Genomic DNA, 18707 nt, shown 5'->3' on the forward strand with positions numbered 1-18707 from the left:
TCGTTATTCTAAATAAATGTTATTACAAAGTGACGTGGACTTCCGGGTTTTTACGCCCGAGGATAAATAAATCCGACAAAGAACAGAAGAATGCAAAGAGGATTGTAATGTGTTGAAGAAGATAACCAAGTGCAATATAGGTATCTCATACGATTATTCAGAAATATATATATCCAATTTTCCATCGATGCGTAATGTTTGATGGGGTCGCATTGCATTATCTTCAAAGTTCAGCGATAACTGTTACCTGTTTATAATTTTGTCTGCAATACAGTGACGGGGGTAGCATCTAATCAAACACATGTATAGAGTAGTGTCATACATTAAGAGATCATAAAACGCAAGATTTCAAAATATCACTGATGAAAATAGTACAATTACATCAAATATTAGTATAGGCTGATATCTGCTGCTGATTATTACGTACAAAAATGTATACAGTAGGTCTGATAACAGAATATATATTTTTCAGTAAATTTTCAAAGGTTCATTTCTCAGTTATTTTTAGGTCATCTGACCCGAATGGTCAGGATGACATATTGTCATCATGTACCGTCTGTCGTCATCCGACGGCGCCGTCGACCGTCCGTAAACTTTTTTATTCAAACCACTTCTTCTCAATATTTGGCATGTAGCATGCTGGGATGAAGGGCTAGCAAGTTTGTTCAAATGAATGACCTTGATCTTCATTCAAGGTCACAGGGATCAAATAGGCTAAAATCCTTTAAACAACTTCTTGTGAATAACTATTTAAGAGGCCTAGAGACCTGATATATGGCCCTAGACATGCTTGGATAGAGGGCTATCAAGTTTGTTCAAAAAATGACCTTGATCTTCAATGAAAGTCACGGGGGTTAAATAGGCTAAAATCTTTTAACGACTTCTCAAGAACCAGAAGGCCAAGGGTACTGGTATTGGGCATGTAGCATGCTGGGATGAAGGGCTAATCAAGTTTGTTCAAAGTAATGACCTTGGCCTTTATTCACAGGTGATGTGATAGGCTCTCAAAAATAATAACATCTTTCATAACATCTGTGCACTCAATTAAGATCCTATAGTATTTATTTCATCTGAAAATTTGTCATAATACATGTAATGTGATGCAAAATCAACACAAGATAGATAATTATTTCAGACTGTTCATACCTACATGTATGTCTGATGATGTTAGTGCTAGAATGTATTGCTTTTAATTTGTTTTAATTTTATCTTCTTTGTTTTTTTCTTTAGATCTGACAAACAACATACATGTACAACATGAAACTTTGCAGAAAAACAGCAATGTCGTAACCCCTATACATGTAGAATTACCGGGGGTACTGTATTCCCTACCATCATGGATAAAGATGAAATGGAAGCCTATCTTGACTTTTCTTTAATGCCAGAAAGAAATCAAACACACAATATCAATTTGCACACAATAGAGAAAGACCATATTGACAATAGTTTAAGGGAAAACTGGAAAGAGACAGGTGAACTTGCTGTAGAATCCCATGGTCCAGATTTTTCCACCCAGTACTTAATTGGGAAATCTGATGCAAGTGTTCAATACACAACTACTGACAGTTTTCTCCTGCTGCCAGGAAGACAAGAGAATGATGATTCACCTGGAATCAATTCAACAGTTGTGAAAACGGAAGTGGGAAATGATTCTGAACAAAATGATAATATGAAGTCTTTACAAGAAGGAGAAACCTTCCCTAATGTTAAGTCTTCAGATTTCACTAGACATCAAGAGGCTATGAGTAACAATCAAATGAATTACACAACGTGGAATTACAGTGATGAGATTGTAGTATTAAACCTTTCAAGAGGAGAAAAAACTTCCAACTCTACAGATAGTATTGTTGACCAGTTTGAAAGTGATCTCCAATCACATGTAAATAAAATGCACAGGATTGAAGATGGTTGTCCATTTGAGAATAAAGATCAAGACAAAAGAAATGATATTAAACCACTGGTATCACAGTTCACTACAGCTATAGACGAGTCTGGTCAGTCAAAGGGAGGTAATAGTGGATTTCCTGTTGATGAAATGGTAATGCATCATATACCAGACCTGAAAAGGGGAAGTAATCCGAAACAATTTATTGACATCAACAGCTTTTCTGACGAAGATGGCGTAGCGGTAAAGTGTAAAACTGATTCCAACATTCATATCTCAAGAAAAAGGAAATCAGACTTAAACATAAACCCTATGACAGAGGTGGACCTTTCTTTAAAATCTGGACAAAATTTTCAAGTAAAGTCGCTGGTAAAGGCAAAATCTCCTATCAAAATGACATTTAAAAAACGAAAAATTATTGAAGGGGCTCATGAAAGGGATAAGTTAATAGAAACAATTGAAGATAGCGATATTCAAGAAGTGAAATACCATCAGGACAAAATCATTGAAGCATCTACAAGTAATATTGACAGTGATTGTGGTACAGTTCATGGTGATTTTAGTGAGGAAAATGTTCCCTTGGATTACTCGATGCACGCTACACTTGTTCGTCAAAACTTGTCAAATATTGGCGTGGTACACAAGACAACTACAAAACATCTTGGTGACACTGATGCTACCTCTAGTGATCAAGATCAGGAAAGCTTTTGCAGTTCTTTGAAACTAGTGTCTGTCAATGAAATGGAACAGAAAAAATCCTCTAGTAGCCAAACAAAATCTGGAACTGATAGCAGTACAGATGAGGATGAGTCTGATGCAAATGAAGAAGAAACAGACCCAAAAGACATAGGACAGGTAGACAAATTTGTGTTTGATTCTTTGATGAAAACTTGTCAGGAAAAGAATAAATCTAAGGCTAAGACTGCAGAAAACAATAAATCAAAAGGAAAGACCTTCAGCTGTGATACATGCTCAAAGACGTTTACTAGAAAGTCAACATGGCGACACCATGTAAAAATCCATGTCGATGATAAATTCAAGGAATGTAAAATTTGTGGAAAAAAACTGAAGTTTTCTGGTAATATGTTATCTCATCTGAAAACTCACACAGGAGACAGACCGTTCAAATGTGACTTTTGTGAGAAAACATTCACAAGGGCCGCGAGTCTTTACACTCATGTCCGCTCTCACACGGGAGAAAAGGCATTTCTGTGTGAAATTTGTGGGAAAGGGTTTTCAGATAAAAGTCACTACCGCAGACATTTGCGAATTCATTCTGGTATCAAACCTTTTAAGTGTGAGGTGTGTGAAATGGCTTTCACACAAAGCTGGAGCCTTAAGTCACACATGCTGAGTCATGCCGAGGTGAAACCACATATCTGTTCCATATGTGGCAAGGGTTACACACAGAAGGCCTATCTGGAGAGTCACTTTCGCTCCCACACAGGGGAGAGACCTTACAGTTGTGAGACCTGTGGAAAGAGCTTCAGTGACAGCAGTTGCATGAGGCGACATGTGAAGTCTCACCATGGTGAGCGGCCATTTATTTGTGAATTGTGCGGTAAGGCCTTTGGACGGGGATGGAATCTGACTGTTCACATGAGAATTCACTATGATGACAAGCGCTTTGAGTGTTATATTTGTGGTAAAGCTTTTGTACAGAAGATCAATCTTGATAAACATATTCTTACTCATCCTGTTGAGCCATGCGATTGATATAACAAATGTTTGTAGTCCATGAGGCCAAAAAAAAAATGTCTGTTTAGGGTTACCACACCGACCCTGAATTTTTATCCCGGACCCTTATTTTTTCACCACTTTTCTACGAAAAAATATTTAAAAGGTCAGGATTTCGATCTCAGACTCTGGTTCCGGCCATCATTTTAGAGTGAAAAACACAAAAAAAAAATATCCTTCCAACTAGCCGACCCTGTTTTTTTGCCAATGTTACCCTAAACAAGCATTTTGTTTTTGGCCTGATCGTTTGTAAGTCAGTAATTATATATTAAAGAGAAGAAGATACATTTATGAATGATATTTAAGTTAAGAGTTTACAATCTTGACACTGTTGTCAAAACGTTCAGTGTACTTGCATTGTAATTATGAGTTGTAAGTATAAACCTATAGGTAACTTGCACTTGGGTAAAGAAATGTTCAGATTTATCTATATAGTGAAAACAAATGTAGATGATAGTTTATACATTCTGTTAACCTAATCAAAATTTATTTATATGAATAAATTGTTGTATACTTTATGTGCATACTTATATTACATGCTATCCAATTAGTAAAAATTTTCCTAATGCATTTTAAAAAAATGTCCATGTAGTATATCAGATAGTCTCATATAGCATGCAACCATTAATCAGTGCCAGAGGTCAGGATGGAAGAACTTTGAAGGACTGTTTTATTCAATATGGTAAAGTTTAAAATTTGTCGAAGTCATACAGTGTTTTTTTTAAGCGATAAAGTTATGATAGTTATATAAAAATAATCTATCAATTCCACAACAAAGTATTAAAATTATTGTAATTTTACATATAGAAATAAAAAAACAAGTTTATTGCAATCCATGTCCACATATGTGTATCTCAAATTGTTAACAATATGTATGATCCTTGTTATATAAAGCAACTATTCCCAAGTGTCAACTGAAAATCCCATACATGTACCCCACTCTGGGAAACCCATGGCCAGTGTCTAGACTGCACTATGCTCTGTTCATATAAATAGATCAGACCATAGGCTGTAACCAATGATGGGTATACCCTAGCCTTAATTACTAGATCTAGAAGTAATTTTTGTAGTTTTTGTTAATGTTCAAAATATGAAATACTGACTGTTTATGATGAAAGTTGTACATGAATTACCCTCATTATAAAATACCATAGTCAGCCATCAGACTTGCATTTTCAGGTTATCTGACCCATTGTCGTCCCTCGTCCGCTGTGCGTAAACTTTTTATTAAAACAACTTCTTCTCATTAACTGTAAGGCCTAAAGTACTCATATTTGGCCTGTAGCATGCTGGGATGGAGAGCTACCAAAGTTGTGAAAATGATTACTTGACCTTGACCTATTTTTAATGTCACAGGGGTCAAATAGACTAAAATCTTTGATAGACCTCTTTGAACTAACCGATCGGTCCAGGGTACTCATATTTATCCTGTGGTATGCTAGGATGAATGGCTACCAAAGTTGTGAAAATGAATGACCTTGACCTACTTTCAAGGTCACAGGGGGGTCAAATAGGCTAAAATATTTAAATGATTCATCTAATTTACTGAAAGGTCTAGGGTATTCATATTTGGCCTGTAGCATGCTGGGATGGAGGACTACCAAAGTTGTTAAGATGAATGACCTTGACCTACTTTCCAGGTCACATGGGTCAAATAGGCTAAAATCTCTGCACAAGTTCTTCTAACTAACTGAAAGGTCCAGGGTACTCATATTTGGCCTGTGGTATCCTGGGATAAAGGTCTATCAAAGTTGGAAAATGAATGACCTTGACCTTTTTTCAAGGTCGTAGGGGGGTCAAATAGGCTAAAATCTTTTAATGACTTCTTCTAACTAACTGATAGGTCCAGGGTACTCATATTTGGCCTGTGGTGTGCTGGGATAAAGTGCAACCAAAGTTGTGAAATGAATGACCTTGACCTACTTTCAAGGTCACATGGGTCAAATAGGCTAAAATCTCTGCATGACTTCTTCTGACTAACCGAAATGTCCAGGGTACTCATATTTAGCCTGTGGTATGCTGGGATGAATGGCTACCAAAGTTGTGAAAATGAATGACCTTGACCTACTTTCAAGGTCACAGGGGTCAAGTAGACTAAAATCTTTGAACGACTTCTTCTAACTTACTGACAGGTAAAGGGTATTCATATTTAACATTGTGAAAATGAATGGCTGAAACTTGCCTGGAATTACCCTGCTCGATCTTGACAAAGTGTTGTTACATTTCTGGATGATCCCAAATCGAAGATGGCTACCATGACACCATATCTAATTAATTTCCAATACAGCTATTGCCAAGGTAATCGGATGACTGTTAAGGCCCTTGGGCCTCTTGTTCAATTCATCAGTTGTCTTCAATAAGATATTCACAGTATAAAAACCACAAATTTTCTTCATATCTCATAAAGATAATAGTTCTATAGCTACCCAAGTATTTGTTTGAAATGAATATTCAATATAGGGTAGCAATAAAAGAAAGATTTAAAAAATTAATTAGATTTTTTTTTATTTATTTATTTTAATTATCAATATAGCTAATTATCAACCAATCAATCAATGTTACAATGGTTATATTTGTAGCTTATATTATAGGGACAATAACTTTAAAGTAAGGCTTATTCTGTTACATAACCATGAAGTAAAACATGGCATAAATGCATTGTTCTACATTTCTTATGGAACATAAAACCATAAAATATTGATAAAATCTACAAAAGAATGAAGTATTTTAATTGAAACCTTTGAAATTCCAAATCGTATAGCAATACCATTCAGCAGGTACATTATGTATACTGTGACCTTATCCAAGCCAATATATCTGATAATATCGTACAATGTAAGTTAAATAAATGCAATACATAACCACTGAGGAGTTGATGAAATAGATTTTTAGCTGAAAGCATGCACATAATATGGTAAACACATATGTATTTACTGTAAAAGCGATTTGAGTAGTTCAGACAAAGGTTGCTTTACTCCACTGGCAAGGGTCAGAGTTTGGCATTTATAAGAAGTCCGACCTCAATGTGTAATGGCAGATAGCAAGTAAAACTGTTTTGTTTCCGATATATGTACAAATTTCATGGTACTCATTGACTGAATTGTCCCTTTAAATCATCTTGTCAGTTAATCAATTTTCAGAATGTATAATTAAATGAAGTTTTTTTTTAAACTTGTCTCTTGTTACAAAATGTAGAGACATATTTTTAGAGCATTGTACTATATTAAGTGAAATGACAATGTTTGATGTTTTAATTTTGCTTCAATCATATTTGATAACATTCAACTATAAATTCATCAATTGTAGAAATTGAACATATAATCTATGCTTGAATTGGTTCTTGTTGGTAATTATTCATGATGTGAAGCTCTTTAAACAAATTACTGTATATTTTTTACATAGTTTTATCAATTAATTTGTGCTTTCAATTGGCAACCTTGAAATTGAATTCTTTACAGCTGGCAGATGAATCTCAATTTCGAAGTGTGTATTTTTTATTTATAAATAAACACATTTATTTATTTTAGCTTGTTCTCATATAAGTTTTATATCTACAAATGTGTATTCCAACACAAAATTACTTCTATTGAATAAGATTTTGTGACAAATGTCCATGTTTAAAATGCGAGAGTAATTGTTACTGAATGTAAGATAATTAAAGGATGAATGTTTCTTTGCAGGAAATGTAAAATGCATTCATGGATCAATTCACTTACCTATAAGAATAAGTAAAATCATATGTTGGAGAAAATGATAACATCATGCATCATATTTATATGTGGATTAACTTTGGACAGTTATGGTATATTTAGATATCTTTCAAATTAATTCCTGTTGAAATTCTGTTAATATAAATATATCGTAGAATTGTCAATGCCTAAAATTATGAAGACTGTTACATGGCAAAGTTCAAACTACATAATATATATCAACAGAATTTTTACAAAACCTTTTAATTAATTAATACAAAAATAATAAATTACATACAAATTAATTGAAAAGAAAGGATTGAATCTTGCTTTGGTCGATTTCATGGGGTGATGAATTGAGTTCTTCTTGAAACAAATTTAACTACATAATATATATGAACAGAATTTTAACAGGAATTAATTTTACTGTTTTTAAAATCAATATTCAAATTTACAATTTATAACACTTGAGTAGGTACAGTGAAGAACCATACAAGAGATAATGGGTTTTTAGGTCATTCGACCCAAAGGGTCAGGATGACCTATTGTCATCATGGGATGAAGTGCTACCAAGTTTGAAAGACATTGACCTTCATTCAAGGTCACAGGGGTCAAAAAGGCTAAAATCTCTGAACGACTTCTTCTCAAGAACCAGAAGGCCCAGGGTACTGATATTGGGCTTGTAGCATGCTGGGATGAAGGGCTACCAAGTTTGTCCAAATGAATGACCTTGACTTTCATTCAAGGTCACAGGGGTCAAAAGTCTAACATTTTATTAATCAATGTCTTGTCAAGAACCAGAAGGTCAAGAGTACTGATATTAGGCCTGTTGCATGCTTGGAAGAAGGGCTATAAAGTTTGTTCAAATAAATAACCTTGACCTTCATCCAAGGTCACATGGGTCAATTAGGCTTAGATCTTTAAAGGCCTAGAAACCTGACATGCTATGATGAAGAGCTACTTAGTTTGTTTAAATGAATGACCTTGACCTTCATTCAAGGTCACAACGATCAAAAAGGCTAAAATCTTTTAAATAACTTCTTGTGAATAACTCAGAGGCCTAGAGACCTGAATTTAGGCCTGTTTTATGCTGGGATGAATGGCTACCGAGTTTGTTCAAACGAATGACCTTGACCTTCATTGCGGGTCACAGGGGTCAAAAGGCTAACATTTTATTAATCAACGTCTTCTCAAGAACCAGAAGGCCCAGAGTACTGATATTAGGCATGTTGCATGCTTGGATGAAGGGCTATCAAGTTTGTTTAAATAAATGACCTTGGCCTTCATTCAAGGTCACAGGGGTCAAATTGACTTAAATCTTTAAACGACTTTTCAAGAACCGAAAGGCTTAGGATACTCTCATATTGGGCATGTAGCGTGCCGGGATGAAGGGCTACCAAGTTGTTCAAATGATTTACCTTGACCTTCATTCAAGGTCATTGGGGTAAAATAGGTTAAAATCTTTAAATACTGTCTTGAGAATAACTAGGAGGCCTAAAGACCTAGTATTGGGCCTGTGATATGCTGGGATGAAGAACTGGGATGAAGAGCTACCAAGTTTGTTCAAATGAATAACTTTGGCCTTCATTCAAGATCACTGGTTTCAAAATGGCTAAAATCTTTCAATGACTTCTTGTGAACAACCAAGAGGCTTAAAGACCTGTTGTTTGGGCTTGTGTGACATGCTGGGATGATGGGCTATCTAGTTTGTTCAAATGAATGACCTTGATCTTCATTCAAATTCACAGGGGCCAAATAGGCTAAAATCTTTAAACAACTATGTTATATTGTGCTAAGTGTCAGATGACCGTTAAGGCCAATGGGCCTCTTGTTTACATTCAAGCAGATTGTTATATTTTGAAATTCTGTTAATATAAATATATCGTAGAATTGTCAATGCCTAAAATTATGAAGACTGTTACATGGCAAAGTTCAAACTACATAATATATATCAACAGAATTTTTACAAAACCTTTTAATTAATTAATACAAAAATAATAAATTACATACAAATTAATTGAAAAGAAAGGATTGAATCTTGCTTTGGTCGATTTCATGGGGTGATGAATTGAGTTCTTCTTGAAACAAACTTAACTACATAATATATATGAACAGAATTTTAACAGGAATTAATTTTACTGTTTTTAAAATCAATATTCAAATTTACAATTTATAACACTTGAGTAGGTACAGTGAAGAACCATACAAGAGATAATGGGTTTTTAGGTCATTCGACCCAAAGGGTCAGGATGACCTATTGTCATCATGGGATGAAGTGCTACCAAGTTTGAAAGACATTGACCTTCATTCAAGGTCACAGGGGTCAAAAAGGCTAAAATCTCTGAACGACTTCTTCTCAAGAACCAGAAGGCCCAGGGTACTGATATTGGGCTTGTAGCATGCTGGGATGAAGGGCTACCAAGTTTGTCCAAATGAATGACCTTGACTTTCATTCAAGGTCACAGGGGTCAAAAGTCTAACATTTTATTAATCAATGTCTTGTCAAGAACCAGAAGGTCAAGAGTACTGATATTAGGCCTGTTGCATGCTTGGAAGAAGGGCTATAAAGTTTGTTCAAATAAATAACCTTGACCTTCATCCAAGGTCACATGGGTCAATTAGGCTTAGATCTTTAAAGGCCTAGAAACCTGACATGCTATGATGAAGAGCTACTTAGTTTGTTTAAATGAATGACCTTGACCTTCATTCAAGGTCACAACGATCAAAAAGGCTAAAATCTTTTAAATAACTTCTTGTGAATAACTCAGAGGCCTAGAGACCTGAATTTAGGCCTGTTTTATGCTGGGATGAATGGCTACCGAGTTTGTTCAAACGAATGACCTTGACCTTCATTGCGGGTCACAGGGGTCAAAAGGCTAACATTTTATTAATCAACGTCTTCTCAAGAACCAGAAGGCCCAGAGTACTGATATTAGGCATGTTGCATGCTTGGATGAAGGGCTATCAAGTTTGTTTAAATAAATGACCTTGGCCTTCATTCAAGGTCACAGGGGTCAAATTGACTTAAATCTTTAAACGACTTTTCAAGAACCGAAAGGCTTAGGATACTCTCATATTGGGCATGTAGCGTGCCGGGATGAAGGGCTACCAAGTTGTTCAAATGATTTACCTTGACCTTCATTCAAGGTCATTGGGGTAAAATAGGTTAAAATCTTTAAATACTGTCTTGAGAATAACTAGGAGGCCTAAAGACCTAGTATTGGGCCTGTGATATGCTGGGATGAAGAACTGGGATGAAGAGCTACCAAGTTTGTTCAAATGAATAACTTTGGCCTTCATTCAAGATCACTGGTTTCAAAATGGCTAAAATCTTTCAATGACTTCTTGTGAACAACCAAGAGGCTTAAAGACCTGTTGTTTGGGCTTGTGACATGCTGGGATGATGGGCTATCTAGTTTGTTCAAATGAATGACCTTGATCTTCATTCAAATTCACAGGGGTCAAATAGGCTAAAATCTTTAAACAACTATGTTATATTGTGCTAAGTGTCAGATGACCGTTAAGGCCAATGGGCCTCTTGTTTACATTCAAGCAGATTGTTATATTTATGAGTTTAAGTGAATCAAATACAACTGTCACATCATCCAAATTTACTTCTATTACTAGCTGAACCTTCATACCATTAGTTTACTTCAATAATAAATGTTCTAGCAATTCAATGATAAAATTAACACATCATTATTTATTAAATTACTAAGTGCTTATTTTGTTGCAAGTCATGTCATGATGTCATTCATCAATCACTATTACAGTAGCTTTATTGTTTTGAACTCTTTCTTGCATGTATATATACCAGCAAGATAAAGATGATGACATACACATATATTATTTATATGTATGTAAGCTTGTGTCTCTATACATTTATCGACTGGTTTAGATTGAAAATCATGAAGTTCGTGGCAAGGCTTAATCACTTGTTGTTCATCAGCATTATGTATAACCTGTACTTATAAGTTATGTCCCCATTAACAATGAATTTGTCAATTAAGAAAAGATGTTGGAAAAATTCAATGTTTGGAAAAATATATTTTCTTCAATTTCTTTCCTATTTCTTTCCATAGCACTGCAAAAAGAACCATACATACAATGTAAATAAATATGGTTCTGCTACTGTGTGCAAGTTTCATTTTCCAAAACTTTATATTTAATAAATAATAATATAATAAAAAATGAGTATTATTATGTTCAGAGATTTATCTTTATCGTCTTATGCTAAAGTTGATTGTTTAATGCTAATTATAAACAGCAATTTTATTGATTGACCTTTTACAAAAGTTAAACCCTTTCTACTTCAGCTCAATAAGTTTTTTTTTCTTATTGCATTTTTTAATGCAATTTCACTTTTAACATACATTTGGAACAATTTGATGCACATAATCATTTTATTCTGACAACCAAGGTACTATTTTGGGAAAAGTGCCATCATACCGATAACTTATACTTTATTTAAGAATGATGGTAGTACATGGCTGACAGTATTGAAACATTTATTAAAATGAATAGTACTGTTTAAATGTATCGAGTTTTACTGTCAAATTCTTGATATTATTTGATTATTATATTATTTAATTCTTACAAATGTCTAATAAAACATACTGGTATTTGTACCATGGTTTTGCATGATTTTTAACCACCAACATCATTTGGTGGGCTACAATGTATTCGAATTGCCACTGTCTGTCAGTTAACATTTCTTTTTACCACTATTTCTCAGAAAGTACTGAAGGGATCTTTCTCAAATTCCATACATAAGTTTCCCTGAGACTGTAGTTGTGAATATTGCATTTTTGGACCATGAACAAGATGGCCGACAACAAGCTTAAAGCAGCCATCTTTTGTTGTCAATATTTCTAATGGGATGAACTGTAAGTATCTTTTTGAAATTCCATAACTGTATTTAATGTAGTTGCCCAAATTGCGAGGATATCATTTCGATTGATGAAACAAAATTCGTTTATGATAAATGAAAAAAAAAAAACCACGAGATATCCATTGGCGCCTACAATAGAATGATCCATGTCGTTATATAAAGGAATCAGGAAGAAAATGCAAATGAAATTTCAGAAAGACCCCTTCAAAGCTTTTTGATATAAAAATGGTATAAAAAAAACTTCAGTTATCAAAATCAAAGATGTCTGTCTGTTAGTCATATTTTGGGTTGTTTTCATACAACATTACATTTCTATTGACATTACTTATATAATGTATACCAATCCAAGGACCTAGACGCTCTTTCTGAACTAAATTGCATAATTCGCGTCCTTTGCATGATATTGGATATTTCAATGCTAGACTTATAATTCCGCTCCACGAAGTATGCGATGCTCTATAATACGCCAATTTTATCAAGCATCGGAGTAGATCGTTGATCATTGATGCGGGACGGAATTGTAATTCTAATTTAATTATCAGTTAGATTGTGGTTTCTTGGATACATATGCACATTTTATTCATTATGTTCTTATCGACATTTCCATCAACCAAGCAGATGTTAGAATGCGGTGTGGATGTTAACTCTCATGAGAGTCATTTCAAAATTTAGTTTTCAAACGCATGATGTAAATATTATATACAGTCTCATTTATTGATGGAATTCAATCAAATTTGGCATAATTATAGATAATTTTCTACACTCTCAATTCGTGATAAATACAAAATTATCCGTTTCGTACTTTTTGAGAAAACAGTGTGTTATAAGCAAGCAAATATTTTGCAAATATTGTGAGCTAAAAGTGTAGAAAATTTTCCATAAGTATGTCAAATATGGTGAATTTCAGTAAATGAGATCAGAATAAATCAAAGAGAAGAAGTGAAAATACATAGAATACATGACTGTTTCTGTCATCGCAATACATGCTTATAATGGTTGAAAATAATGTTGGTCACCACGCTCGAGCCAATGTCACGTAAGTGTCACAAATGCAATACATAGACACCGAGGAGTTGATGGAATCGTTTTTAGACAGGGGTATGCACCTAAGAAGGTCAACAAACTAGTGTAAAAGCGATGCCAGAAGTTATAGACAAAGGCTGTTTTATTCCACATACAAGATGTCCGACTAGTATGTGTTATGGCGGAAAGCGAGTTTGAACATTTCACACACATTTCACCACAGTAGATTTTCTAGCACATCACAATAAAACTAACTAATCTGACTTCAATTAGCGGGTGTGTAATTTACTTATACAATACGGGTATAAGTACAGTTTCCAGAAAATTAAAAACAAAATCGAAATCCATTACTACACGTTAAAAATCTAAGTACATGATGAAAAAAAAGCATTTTGATTTAGAGAAAGTTCAGGCCCCGACTTAAGGTTTACGACTCCGTTTAAACTTATGATTTTTTGTATGCCTATATATAACTTCTTAAGCGTGCTTGAACATAACTTAGTTGATATCAAGTGTTTATGCATCCGTCCTAACCTTAGATATTACAGATGACTCGTAGATTGTTGTGTTGTTTTTAGATTGTGGCAAAAATAAGCAAATTATTGTACATTTCAGTTTTGCAAGTTTTTAGGGTTCAGTACATATTTCTGTCACCAAACAACTATGCCATTATGTTTACTAGACTAAGTGTACATATAACATGTAGTAGGGGGTTCGACAAAATTCGATTTACAATGGCATATCGAGTCCTTTTGACCGTGTCAGAAAAATGTAAATAGCATTGCTATAAAACTAAATAGTATTTCGGTTAAACGAAAAAATATTTCGATAAAACGAAATAGTGTTTCGAAAAAACGAAATAACGTTTCGATAAAGCGAAAGAGAATTTTTTTAAACGGAATAATATTTTGTTAAAACGAAATAATATTTCCATGGCACAAAATATTATTTCGTTTAAACGAAACACTATTTGTTCAGGCGACATAACAGTTCGATCGAACGAAATAGTATTTTGACAAAACGAAATAAAATAAGTGTGAGTCATGTCAATCGAAGGCTTCGCATAAATAGGTTTGACATGATGGTATAATCAACATCCATGTTAAGAGGCTTACATAGGCTTTGTCTGCATAGATCTGCACGTCTATAATCTAAAATGAATTCAAACGAACTGACGATTTGTGACACCTAAGAGTTTTATTGAGACTGCTGTGTAATTAGTAGATATATATATTTCATTTCTTTTGAATTTAGACTCGTAATTACTCACTACGTTACGTTCCAATACAAGACAATAATCGATGAACATGAACTGGTGAGAAAATATGTTATCACCATTTACATACTCAGGAAAGGAAGTCCAGGAAAATCGTCCAGTGAAACATGTGATGCTTCGGTGTTGACACTTTTAACTATGTACAAAGAATTTGTATTAATCATTCTAGTTGTTCTGGTGCAGGTAAGTGAAAAAAATATGTATATTGAGTTCAGAAATGTTCTGTCTTAGATATTGCTTTATGTAAATACGTTTTGTAACAAATAAACCAGTCGAAGTAAAACATAACTTGAAAATATTTGTTGGGTCATTTTCTCGGAGATATCAGCTTTATTATTTATCTATTTTTCTCTATTAGTCGTGTTGGTTAGCGTTGAATTTGTAACTCAATGACTTATAAGACTTGCTGCGTATACATAGTTATATCAAAGTACATAGGCTACATTGCATCGCTTAAAATAAAATTAAAGAAAATAATTCAATCATCTAGTGGCCTTTCGACCGTAGCATAACTTTTTACAATATGTTCGTGGTAGTAGTGATATGATTTTGGTTACAGTTTTGCGCGGCGATTACTACGGGGAGGATGAACGATACAGTGACTTGTTACCAGTGTCCAATATACTCTGGACCAAATCAAAGGACCTGATGTACTGTGGAATAGAATGTTCCTTACATAAAGACTGTGAATCTGTATTTTACTCCAATGGGCGATGTTACGGGTACATCCGGAAACTGCATGACTATAATCAACAACAGCCGCTGTTGGAATGAAATTCTTAGAACTGACAGGTAATCGTGTGAAGGTCTTGGTTTATACATATAGGTTACACATAAATATATATAGTTGGTACATACATGTGTAACAGGAGAGGACAAAACGTGGCGGACCTCCAAACACTAGCTGAATGCTTAAGTACCGCTGGGCTACCTGGTCACCGATGATCGACCCAGTTACATCCCACCTCACTCCAACCTCTTTTCTGAAAGTATTCGCCCTCAAAGACATACGTACGAAACCCTTATACCACCACCGTGGGTAGTTTAGTTTGACGCACAGTGTGTAACAGGATAGGAGAAAATGTAGCGGCCAGACCGGGGTTCGAACCCGGGACTTCCAGATCCGAACACTAGCCGAGTGCTCTACCGCTGAGCAACCTGGTCACCAATGATCGATGCAATTGGTATCTCGGATGTCACTTGGTTTTTAATACATATCAAATTATATAGTGCGAAGGCAATGGAATGAACAGACACACAAATTGATTTGAATTATATATTAGTCTTATCTTATATTGCATTATACTGATATTGCTTGATATATAAACAGCAGGGTATGCTTATTAATCAAATTAAACAAAATAAAAAAATAAATCTCAGAGGTACATGATGTTATCTAGGGATATGACCATGTCGTGCCGAATCAGTACCACATTTGCCAGACACTGCTGTAAATCGATATCAGTGTAAATAGCAGATTGTCAGGACATCAATACAGTAATACGTAAGGTGTCATACCTAGTAATGATTTTAAGAGTAATCATGAACTTTATCACGTTTGTTAAGATAACGTATGTTTAATATATTTCTTACGAATGTCTGATTCCTTTAAATAACAAATTCTTCAAATAGTGTGATTTTGATAAAAGTCCTATATCAGCTAAGGTCATTTATATATATGCATGTAGTGAATGTGTGTTTAGGGAGACTTGTACTTTCTCTTGCAAAAACAAAAATTGAATTGCTATTTCACAAAGCATACTGCCATGGAATAGCAACCAAATTCAACGATTCAAAATATAGGTCGTAATATTTGTTGAAACAGAAACAAGTCATTTCAAACAATATAGGAACGCAAAATATAATATAATGTGACTATGATTAAGTGAAATCAGGGATGAGTGGCATATAAATTGACCTCTGTCTACTGTGTCCAGTCTTAATTGTTCGATATTTGGAACAAGGTCTTCCATGTCTTGCAACCATTCCTATTATTGTTTTTCCGTTTTTAATTTCTACCAGGGCCAGTTGGAAATTTAGCAACAGGAAAGCCTACAATTCAGTCTTCAATCATGGACAATATCTACTTTGGTGCCGAGTTTGCCGTAGATTCCCGTCGCTACCCTCTTCAGAATACTGATTTGCCCCTTTGTTCATGCTCCCATACAGAGGAGGGAGGTCGAGGGGACGATACGCCCTCCTGGCAAGTAAATCTACTAGTCCTGCATCAAATTAAATTACCTCCGTGGCTTTCCTCAGTCGACAAGAGTGCTGTGGTGAGCAGTTTTAACAGGTTTGAATAAATTTCGAGTATTTCCAATGTGTTTTGAAAATACAAAACTGAAAATTTTAACTGTACAAATGTCTCTACTATCACAAATTTTCTGCCTCTTGGCCGACCTCAGGTACCAAAGCCAGTTTCATGAACAATTCTTAAATTTAAGTAATCCCTTGAATTAAAATTCACCATGAGAAAGCATTACATATTTTAAGGAAGGCTTTTTAACTTAAGGGGTTTTCCTCAACTCAAGTAATGCTTTCCTTTGTAGAATTTCAAGTTATGGAACTTTTGTGAACCTGGGTCCAGTTATGAAAAATCTATTTTGAACTTCTTGATGTGATGCCGAAGCAAATATATATTTAAATTAAATATATATATTCCCTTTTGTGGACGATTGTTTGAAAACAAAACTTAAAATTCATTATCAAATGTCATTAATTGGAATTGGCAAAATTCGTTTGCCGCGAATAACAGTTAAGTTGCATTTAAATATTTATGTTTTTTCCAATATGTGAAATCAACTAAACATATATCATTTAATGGTTTCTACGACTATTCAGTCACTGCTATAGAACAAAGAAGCACAATAAAATATTTTCAAACAATCTGGTGTAAGCAGTTCATATATTTATGTGCTTAAGTTCCGTACTTTTTACCTTTTATCGTATTTTCAACCTATTCCTATTTCACAAAAGGAGAGGTATTGAAAATATCGCAAAATTGTGATATAAAATGGTAAGTAGAAAAATAGTGTGCGATATGTTGTATTGAAAAACGGAAAATAGTTTTATTGTTGTGAAAGGGTATAAGATAATTCTTGCAATCGATATCTAAGACGAATATTATTATTTTGAAATATTCAAAGTCATAGAAAGAAGAACATGTATGGTATCAAAACTATTTAAAAACGGTCGTTGACCAGGTAAACAGAAACATGTGAAGGCAGGTCGCGTGAAGCACGAGCTCGAGGTCAAAGAGGATAAGGATTGTCCAATTTGCTACAGAGATTAATTTTTATTTGTATATGACGTGATAAAACTTCCGGTTTATCACGCAAATATGTTCTACACGTGCAGATTGTTTTGTCCTGGGTAAACAGAGAAATCTTACCCTCACCGGAACTGCAGATATCTCTGTCCGATGCGATAGAAAAGTTTATCCGCCGGATCCTTAGAATGATAAACTGATCCCTAGTATTCACTAGTCTTTAGACTATTACGACGCGATATTGGATGGATAAAACAACAACTGTTCATTGTTTGTGTAATATTGCAGGAATTGAACAACGACTGTTCATTGTTCGTGCGATGTTGTAGGAATTCAACTTTATACAACATGAGGATTGAACAAAATGAAAAAATAAGTCAACAATTTTCAAAATCATATGACCATTTATAAGAAATTGAAGTAGAAAATCGGAGAGACCTAGTTAACACGTGACCTAGCCAATGTTACCACAGGATTTAATCATCTTAAGCGGGTCATGTCAAGATCCACATGTTGGACTTAATATCAAATTCAAGCTATAAACGTTAAAAATCTTAGTTTTCAGCTAAAATATTAACGTTTTAATGCTAAAATGGAACAAATACTGACTTAGGTCACTGCCATCAGGTTTCTGAACTGAACTTAACAATCTCAAGATTTACTTGCAAAAACACAATCAAATATTATCTCTATTCTAATATTTGGTTAATTAGGACTTAGACAATGAAAATGTGAATATTCACCCTTTGACCTTTGACCTCTAAAATTACCATGAACCGAGTAAAAATCGAATATTCTGATTAGCATACAATAATTATGCAGCTGCCAAGATATCTTCATGCAAAATATTTTGCTTATCACCGAGTGGTTCACAGAAGTTCCTTAACTTTAAGGAATTCCTTAATTTGAAATTCTACAAAGGAAATAGTTTATCATAT

The 18707-nt window shown here is 34.3% G+C and overlaps 1 protein-coding gene across 1 annotated transcript; it reads left to right on the forward strand.

Moving 5' to 3' along the window:
• The first annotated feature begins 35 nt into the window (after positions 1–35).
• Positions 36–7149, forward strand: LOC138317640 (uncharacterized). Its single transcript, XM_069259441.1, has 2 exons — positions 36–140; positions 1231–7149. The coding sequence occupies exon 2, from the start codon at positions 1337–1339 to the stop codon at positions 3599–3601; it is 2265 nt and encodes a 754-aa protein (XP_069115542.1). The 5' UTR covers positions 36–140; positions 1231–1336; the 3' UTR covers positions 3602–7149.
• The last annotated feature ends 11558 nt before the right edge of the window (positions 7150–18707 follow it).

This window comes from Argopecten irradians, chromosome 3 (genome assembly GCF_041381155.1).
Source record: "Argopecten irradians isolate NY chromosome 3, Ai_NY, whole genome shotgun sequence".
Taxonomy (NCBI): Eukaryota; Metazoa; Mollusca; class Bivalvia; order Pectinida; family Pectinidae; genus Argopecten; species Argopecten irradians.